Here is a 9,906-nt window from a genome sequence, read left to right as displayed (position 1 = left end):
TATTGCGAAGTAAAAAACAATGAAATTATGGAAGTAAATATTTCGCATTTATTTACAGCGCTGTTCATTCTAGTTCCTACCGCTTTTTACTTATAATATACGTAAAAACTGTCAGTCAAAGTGATTAATTTGAATGAAACTTGACTTTTATCAAGGAGTTAAGAAAAAGGATTCAAATCTCACGTCTTAAATAAAATGAATGGACTAGAATCAGCAGTATCCTATAAAACTCGATAGTATGGTAGAAAAAAATATGAATCTTTCTACCATATATCTATATCTATTATTGTAATGTAGAAAGATAAAGTTAATATAGATGAATCCACAATATTATCTTCATACATGTCGATATCAATTAAAGATATGTACTGTACATAGTATCTCAATTTTATTTCTTCGCTTGATCTATTTTATTTGTGTTGATTTCAATTAATCTGAAATAATTGAAAAAGTTTACGATTTTTAATTTTTTTCATGGATTTGATTTTTTGGTGGATGAGATTCCTATTAAAATAATCAGAAATGAAGGAAAATGGAATGGAATAGGATATATTAATTAATTAATAAAAAAAAAGAAAACCAAGTAATCTTTTTTTGAACATTCCAAAGAAGTAATTCGTTGAGCAACTGACAGATGATCCAAAGAGTTCTATGGTAACTTTTCTTCGTATTTGTTTCGAAAAAGGTATACCCCCGATTTTGAATTTAACTTCTTTGATCCATGATATGAAATGAGTCAAAAAGCATTTCATAAATGAAATTCAAATAAAACAGGGGTAAGTGTCTAATATGTGACTACACTAAGGCAAGATCTTATTAAATGAAATTAAATAAAAAAGACTTTTTTTTCTTTGAACAGTAAAGAGGAGGGAAATAAAACAAGCAAATACAGAAAACAAAGGGGTTCCTTGTCCTCATTGTCCGTTCATAACTCTGGTAAGAGCTGGTTCATCAAAATAGAAAATTTAGGAAGAATTTTTTTTTATTGCCTATCATCCGGATCCCTTTACTTTCGAAATACGAACATGGGGATTATTGAAATGTTTATTTGATTTTGATTGAAAAGGTGTTATTCATAGAATACATTACTCCACTAGAATCCAAGAATTTCGAAATGAAGACTAATAAATAGTTAAATAAAAAAGGCTTTGCAAAACGATCTAGAAAACAATTGATACGGTTTGATTCCTCAACCCCAATTAGAGTACCCTAGAGCCCACTTCTTCCCATACTACGAGTGAAAGGAAAATGTAAAGACTACCATTAAAGCAGCCCAAGCAAGACTTACTATATCCATGTGTATTATGTCCCTATCTCTATGAATATGAAACAAATATGAAGGAATTCAATTTTTCCATTATTGTTCACTAATAATAGTGTAATTACTGGCGCAGAGTCAAAAGAAAAGGAATTGTGACACGCCACCGTTGATGAATCACTTGATAAATCCGCTTATAATAAGCTCTTATATGATTTCGAGTAAAATCGAGAACCATTGCACAAGAAATGCGCAGTAACACTTTTGAAGTATCAAAAGAATGTTACTCACATGTATCAATAATAAGACTTATTTTCTTTGGTGTCCTCATTAAGTAAAGCCAATTATCTATCCAATCTAATATTAATTGATGCCTGAACACTCAGAGACTTTCATCCGTCTCATACAAAGTATCTTCCAACCTTCTACAACCATTCATTAGTTAATTAGACACTCCTGTTATCCAATCTAATTCAAGACTCCTGTAGCTAACGTAAGGGGGCTCCTATATCAAGATTTACTGATCCTTCACTACTTTAGTTTTCCTGAACCTAGACGTTAGGAGACGTTAGGATTTCGAGTTTTTGTTGATCAGGCGACACCGGATTTGAACTGGGAATAAGGGATTGCAGTCCCCGCCTTACCGCTCGGCCATGTCAAAAGGTTACAAACAAAAAAAGAGAGTATCTCCTTTTTTCATTTTTAGATCGGATCCATACCTTCAATTGTTATAGTATCTCAAGACACAATATCTAAAACTTTCCTTTCTTTTCTATTGAAAAGAAAATGTGGATTCTCAGTTACAAAAGTAAAATTCAGGACAAATAAATTGAACCATTAACTATTGACTGCAAATTTATGGACGATTCTTCTTCACTTGTCTTTTCTAATGGTATAAGAAAATAAAACTGGATACATAACTAAATTGATTTTTTTTCAATAAAAACTTTCTTAATTTCAAGTATATTATAATAATATAACAGCAATTATCAGTCTATGTAAACCCCCAGAGCATAAGTTGTTACACAGTTATAGTTATCTAATGAGGTATTTTATCTATCTAGATATGATGTCCATAGGGAATCAGCAAGAAATTATCGTGTTTCAATTTTTCATTGAATAGATTAAAAATAAAGAAAAATAGAATTTTGATAGAGACGCCATGTCTTGTCTCCATTAGAGCGTTATAATGGAATAAAAGAAAGATATATATAATAGAAATGCTATATCTGCACCTGTTTAATAAATAGAAGCCCTTTTCGTACGCACTTCAATCATATTCTAAATATTCTACTAAAAATAAAAACTAAAAAGGGTAAAAACATCTATCTTCTGCGAATCGTTTTTTGAACAATGGAGTCCATGAAAAATTAAGCGCTAGAAAAATCAACTCTCTCCTATATATATATATTTTATGATTATTTTGTCTTTATCTCAACGAACAGATCAAATCAGGAATTCCTTTCATTTTCTGGTATTCAATCGGATTGGAATATGTAATATCATAATAATGGTAGAAATTGAATTATTTTTTTTATATTCTATACAAAAACAAACTCCATGCGGCTAAATGGCATTTATCAATTTTCTGTATCTGTTTGTTATAAATATAAATTAAAATTTGAGTATAATTTTCTTCTTCCGTTCATACGCATTTCATATTTCATACATTCCACATATATTATATGGTATATATGGAGTTAGATAAAATTTCATGTGATTCAGTAAACAGAATAGAAATTCAATTCCATCATTATTAGATCGATTCGTAGGATTCGATGAAGAATGAAAAAGAATGATTTTTGAGAAATGAAATTCAAATGCTCGGGGATGAAAATGAAATGTCTACAATACCTGGGTTGAATCAGATACAATTTGAAGGATTTTGTGGTTCATGGATCGAGGCTTAATAGAAGAACTTTATAAGTTTCCAAAATTGAAGATAGAGCAAGAAATTGAATTTCAATTATTTGTGAAACATATCAATTGGTGGAACCGTTGATAAAAGAAAGGATGCTGTATATGAATCACCACATATTCTTCTGAATTATATGTATCCGCAGGATTAATTTGGAAAACCAGTAGGATATGCAAGAACAAACACTTTTTATTGAAACATTTAATGAACTCCTCGGAACTTCTATAGTAAATGGAAATACAGAATTGTGATCAATCAAATATTGCAAAGCCCCGGCATCTATTATCGATCAGAATTGGATCATAACGGAATTTCGGTCTATACTGGTACCATAATATCAGATTGGGGAGGAGGTTAGAATTAGAGATTGATAGAAAAGCAAGGATATGGGCCGTGTAAGTGGAAACAGAAAATATCTATTCTAGTTCTATCATCAGCTGTGGGTTCGAATCTAAGAGAAATTCTGAGAATGTTTGCTACCCTGAGATTTCTTGTTTTCCTGACCGATAAGGAAAAAAAAAATTAATGGGAGAAATGCCATTTTGGAGTTTTATCAACAATTTTCTTGTGTAAGGGGATCCGGTATTTTCTGAATCTTGTGTAAGGAATTACAAAAGAAATTCTTTCAGCAAGATGTGAATTAGGAAGGATTGGTCGACGAAATATGAACCAGAGATTGAATCTTAATATACCTCAGAACAATACATTTTGTTAACATGAGATATATTGGCAGCTGCGGATCGTTTGATTGGAATGAAATTTGAATGGGTACACTTGACGATATGAATCATTTGAAAATAAGCGTATCGTTCTGTAGCGGATCTCTTACAAGATCAATTCGGATTGGCTCTGGTTCGTTTAGAAAATGTAGTTAGAGGAACTATATGCGGAGCAATTAGGCAAATTGATACCGACTCTCAGAATTTGGTAACTTCTGACCATTAACAACCACTTATGAACTTTTTCGGATTACACCCATTGTCTCAAGTTTTGATCGAACAAATCCATTGACACAAATAGTGCATGAGAAAATTGAGTTATTTGGGCCCCGGAGGATTGACCAAGCGAACTGCTAATTTTGATACGAGATATCCATCCCAGTCACTATGGACGCATTTGCCCAATTGACACGTCTGAAGGGATCAATGTTGACTTATCGGATCCTTAGCAATTCATGCCAGGATTGGTCATTGGGGTCTCTAGAAAGTCCATTATAAAAATCTTTGAGAGATCAAAAAGCACAGATGCTTTATTTATCCCCAAGTCGAGATGAATATTATATGGTAGCGGCAGGAAATTTTGGCCTTGAATCAGGGTATTCAGGAAGAACAGGTTGTTCCGGCCTCGATACCGCCAAGAATTCCTGACTATTGCATGGGAACAAGTTCATCTTCGAAGTATTTTTCCTTTTCAATATTTTTCTATTGAGCCTCTCATTCCTTTATCGAGCATAATGACGCGAATCGGGCTTTAATGAGTTCTAATATGCAACGCCAAGAAGTTCGCTTTCTCGTTCCGAGAAGTGCATTGTTGAACTGGGTTGGAACGCCATGGCTCTAGATTCAGGAGTTCCGCTATAGCCGATCACGAGGAAAGATCATTTCCACCGATACTGACAAGATTATTTATCGGGCAATGGAGATGCTCTAGGCATTCCATTAGTTATGTATCAACGTTCCAACAAAATACTTGTATGCATCAAACTGCCCGTCGGCGGGGTAAATGCATTAAAGGGCAAATTTTAGCGGACGGTGCCGCTACGGTTGGTGGCGAACTCTTTGGGCAAAACGTACTAGTAGCTTATATGGGAAGGTTAAATTTTGAGGATGCGGTACTCATTAGCGAGCGTCTAGTATATGAAGATATTTATACTTTTCGTTATACGAAAATATGAAATTCAGACTCATGACAAGCCAAGGTCCTGAAAGAATCACTAACGAAATACCGCACCTAGAAGCCCATTTACTCCGCAATTTAGACAAAATGGAATTGTGATGCTGGGATCTTGGTGGAGACAGGCGATATTTTAGTAGGTAAATTAACGCCTCAGGTATGAAAGAATCATCGTATGCTCCAGAAGATAGATTATTACGGGCCATACTTTGGGATTCAGGTATCTACTCAAAGGAAACCGTCTAAAATTACCTATAGGTGGAGGGTCGAGTCATCGATGAGATGGGTCCAGAAAAAGGTTCTAGTTATAATCCGGAAACGATTCGTGCTCTATTTCACAGAAACGCGAAATCAAAGTAGGCGATAAAGTAGCCGGAAGGCATGGAAATAAAGGGATCATTTTGCATTTTATCAGACAGGATATGCTCATTTGCAAGACGGAAGACCTGTTGATATGGTCTTCAACCCATTAGGAGAGTACCTTCACGAATGAATGTAGACAGCTATTTGAATGCTCGCTTATTAGTGAGTCTACTAATAGATAGACATTATCGAATAGCACCATTTGATGAGAGATATGAACAAGAGGCTTGAGAAAACTAGTGTTTTCCGGAATTATATCAAGCCAGTAAGCAAACAGCGAATCCATATTTGAACCCGAATATCCAGGAAAAGCCGAATATTTGATGGAAGAACGGGAGGCCCTTTGAGCAACCTGTTATAATAGGAAAACCTTATATCTTGAAATTAATTCATCAAGTTGATGATAAAATACATGGGCGTTCCAGTGACATTATGCACTTGTTACACAACAACCACTTAGAGGGAAGGTCCAAGCAAGGAGGACAACGGGTAGAGAAATGGAGGTTTGGGCTCTAGAGGGATTTGTGTTTCATATTTTACAAGAAATGCTTACTTATAAATCTGATCATTAGAGCCAAGAAGTACTTGGGACTACGATCATTGAGGAACAATACCTAAACCCGAAGATGCTCCAGAATCTTTTCGATTGCTCGTCCGAGAATTGATCTTTGGCTCTGGAACTGAACCATTTCCTTGTATCTGAGAAGAACTTCCAGATTAAGGAAGGAAGCTTAATCGGAATGAATCAGAATTTTTCTTCTATGATCGACCGATATAAACATCAACAACTCCGAATTGACAGTTTCTCTCAACAAATAAGTGCTTGGGCCAAGAAAATCCTACCTAATGGAGAAACCGTTGGAGAGGTGATAAACCCATACTTTTCATTACAAAACCAATAAACCGGAAAAGGATGGATTATTTTGTGAAAGAATTTTGACCTATAAAAAGTGGAATTTGCGCCAGGAAATTATCGAGTAATTGGAAATCAAAAGGAGGCCCTAAATTTTGTGAACAATGCGGAGTTGAATTTGTTGATTCTCGGATACGAAGATATCAAATGGGATACATAGGCTGGTATGTCCAGTAACTCATGTATGGTATTGGAAACGTCTTCCTAGTTATATCGCCAATCTTTAGACAAACCTCTTAAAGAATTAGAGGGTCTAGTATACTGCGATGTGATTTGATCGAAATTATTATTTTACAGATTAGAATGAGAAACTGTCATCCCATTCAATCGAATTGGGATGTTCTGGATCTGACATGTCTCTTTGGGAGAGTAACATGAAGCTCAGAATTATGGGCGTATTCAATACCCCAATAAAAGGGAATTGGTCATGGTCGAGTCAGTAAAAAAATAAATAACTAGGAATTTTGAGTTGTACCTTGAAAAAACTTTTTTGTGGAATTAACCGTTTCATTTCTTTAGTCTTTTAGAAAGAAATGAAATTATGTTCATGGAAAACAAATATGTCATGGTTGCAGGAGTCTATACATCGCATATAGGCTTAGGCTTTAAGTTAAGGGCATCGTGGTATAACTGTCGAGGTACCGCAGGACCAAGAGATCGAATGGAAGGGCATAGACAAGCAACCTTATGACACTCCTTTAATTTAAGAGGATTCAGCATTGAGGGGAAGTAGACATTGAAGAATTCTCACATTTCATTTATGTCCTAATTTTGAATTGAATAAAGAATTAAGAAAATCTAAATCAATAAAGAAGAATCAATCAATGAAATGTTTCTTGGAACTTGAGTAAAGAGTAGACCTTTGGGGGGGTTCAGAATTTGAAAGCGAGAACCCTTTACTTTATCTTTATTTGGTGTAATTACTTGAGCCGGATGAGGAAACTTTCATGTCCGATTTTGGGGGGATTCTGCAGGCCCTATCCTAATTTTTCTTTGCTAGGCCCATCGCAAAAAAACTCTTTTACGATTACGAGGTTCATTCGAATATGAAATTCAATCCTGGAATACAGTATCCCACTTTTTTTACTACCAAGGTTTCGATACATTTCGTTTTAAATTTCTACTGAGCAGGTGCTATTCGAGAACAATTAGCCGATCTAGATTTGCGAATTCTATCGATTATTCGGTGGTAGAATGGAAAGAATTAGGAGAAGAAGGCCCTGGGTAATAAATGGAAGATCGAAAAATTGAAGAAGAAAGGATTTTTTGTTAGACGCATGGAATTGGCTAAGCATTTTATTCGAACAATATAGAACCAGAATGGATGGTTTTATGTCATTACCGGTTCTTCCTCCTGAGTTGAGACCGATCATTCAGATAGATGTAAAACTAATGAGTTCGGATATTAATGAACTCTATAGAAGAGTTATCTATCGAAATAATACCTTACCGATCTATTAACAACAAGCAGATCTACGCCAGGGGAATTAGTAATGTCAGGAAAATTGTACAAGAAGCCGATACATTCTTGATAATGGAATCCGCGGACAACCAATGAGGGACGGTCATAATAAGGTTTACAAGTCGTTTTCAGATGTAATTGAAGGCAAAGAGGGAAGATTTCGCGAGACTTTGCTTGGCAAACGAGTCGATTATTCGGGACGTTCTGTCATTGTTGTTGGCCCCTCACTTTCATTACATCGCTGTGGATTGCCTCGAAATAGCAATAGAGCTTTTCCAGACATTTGTAATTCGCGGTCTAATTAGACAACATCTTGCTCCGAACATAGGAGTTGCTAAGAGTAAAATTCGGGAAAAGGGCCGATTGTATGGGAAATACTGCAAGAAGTTATGCGGGACATCCTGTATTGTTGAATAGAGCGCCTACTCTGCATAGATTAGGTATACAGGCATTCCAACCTATTTTAGTGGAAGGACGCGCTATTTGTTTACATCCATTAGTTTGTGGGATTCAATGCAGACTTTGATGGGGATCAAATGGCAGTTCATGTACCTTTATCTTTAGAGGCCAAGCGGAGGCTCGTTTACTTATGTTTTCATATGAATCTCTTGTCTCCAGCTATTGGGGATCCCATTTCCGTACCTACCAAGATATGCTTATTGGGCTCTATGTATTAACGAGTGGGAATCGTCGAGGTATTTTGGCGAATAGGTATAATCCATGGAATCGAAAAAGCTATCAAAATGAAAGAATTGACGATAATAACTATAAGTCTCAAGGAGTTTTTTGTAATTCCTATGATGCGATTGGAGCTTATAGGCAGAAAAGAATCAATTTAGATAGTCCTTTGTGGCTCCGGTGGCGACTAGAGCAATGCGTTATTGCTTCAAGAGAAGCTCCCATCGAAGTTCACTATGAATCTTCGGTACCTATCATGAGATTTATGGACATTATCTAATAGTAAGAAGTTTAAAAAAAATTTTTGTATATACATTCGAACCACTGTTGGTCATATTTCTTTACCGAGAAATCGAAGAAGCTATACAAGGGTTTTTTCGGGCCTACTCATATGATACCCAATCATATGGTATCTAAGCTAAAAAATTCTATGACACCAATATGAATTCGGGTCTCTCCGGTTCAACTAGGACCCCAGTTCCTGACCCGACTTTCTACCAAAATCAAGATCGAGAAAAGGAAGTTTTCCAATCATTGACTCAAACCCATTGGCGAAGTCCACTCAGCGGAATAAGGGGGTATTTATGGCAGAACGGGCCAATCTGGTATTTCACAATAAAGTGATAGATGGAACTGCCATTAAACGACTTATTAGCAGATTAATAGATCACTTGGAATGGCATATACATCACACATCCTGGATCAAGTAAAAGCTCTGGGTTTCCAGCAAGCCACTGCTACATCCATTTCATTAGGAATTGATGATCTTTTAACGATACCTTCTAAGGGATGGCTAGTCCAAGATGCTGAACAACAAAGTTTGATTTTGGAAAAACACCATCATTTTGGGAATGTACACGCGGTAGAAAAATTACGCCAATCAATTGAGATATGGTATGCTACAAGTGAATATTTGCGACAAGAAATGAATCCTAATTTTAGGATGACTGACCCGTTTAACCCAGTCCATATAATGTCTTTTTCAGGAGCTAGAGGAAATGCATCTCAAGTGCACCAATTAGTAGGTATGAGAGGATTAATGTCGGATCCCCAAGGACAAATGATCGATTTACCCATTCAAAGCAATTTACGCGAAGGACTGTCTTTAACAGAATATATCATTTCTTGCTACGGAGCCCGAAAAGGGGTTGTGGATACCGCCGTACGAACATCAGATGCTGGATATCTTACGCGCAGACTTGTTGAAGTAGTTCAACACATTGTTGTACGTAGAACAGATTGTGGCACCACCCGAGGGATTTCTGTGAGTCCTCAAAAGAGGACGCTTCCGGAAAGAATTTTTATCCAAACATTAATTGGTCGTGTATTAGCGGACGATATATATATGGGTCCGCGGTGCATTGCCATTCGAAATCAAGATATTGGGCTTGGGCTTGTCGATCGATTCAGAGCCTTTGAAC

The 9,906-nt window shown here is 36.0% G+C and overlaps 1 protein-coding gene and 1 pseudogene across 1 annotated transcript; both read left to right on the top strand.

Moving 5' to 3' along the window:
- The first annotated feature begins 7,665 nt into the window (after window positions 1-7,665).
- LOC128289213 (DNA-directed RNA polymerase subunit beta'-like) lies at window positions 7,666-8,484 on the top strand (annotated as a pseudogene).
- Window positions 8,485-9,161: 677 nt separating this feature from the next.
- On the top strand, window positions 9,162-9,749 carry LOC128289212 (DNA-directed RNA polymerase subunit beta''-like; the record flags this gene model as incomplete). Its single annotated transcript, XM_053025021.1, has 1 exon — window positions 9,162-9,749. A coding segment is annotated over exon 1 (588 nt), but the record flags the coding sequence as incomplete, so codon positions are not given.
- Window positions 9,750-9,906: the final 157 nt, after the last annotated feature.

The sequence above is a fragment of the Gossypium arboreum genome, unplaced genomic scaffold (assembly GCF_025698485.1).
Source record: "Gossypium arboreum isolate Shixiya-1 unplaced genomic scaffold, ASM2569848v2 Contig00667, whole genome shotgun sequence".
NCBI lineage: Eukaryota > Viridiplantae > Streptophyta > Magnoliopsida > Malvales > Malvaceae > Gossypium > Gossypium arboreum.
The sequence above is the reverse complement of the archived record's forward strand: the minus strand, read 5'-3'. Positions and strand labels throughout refer to the sequence as shown.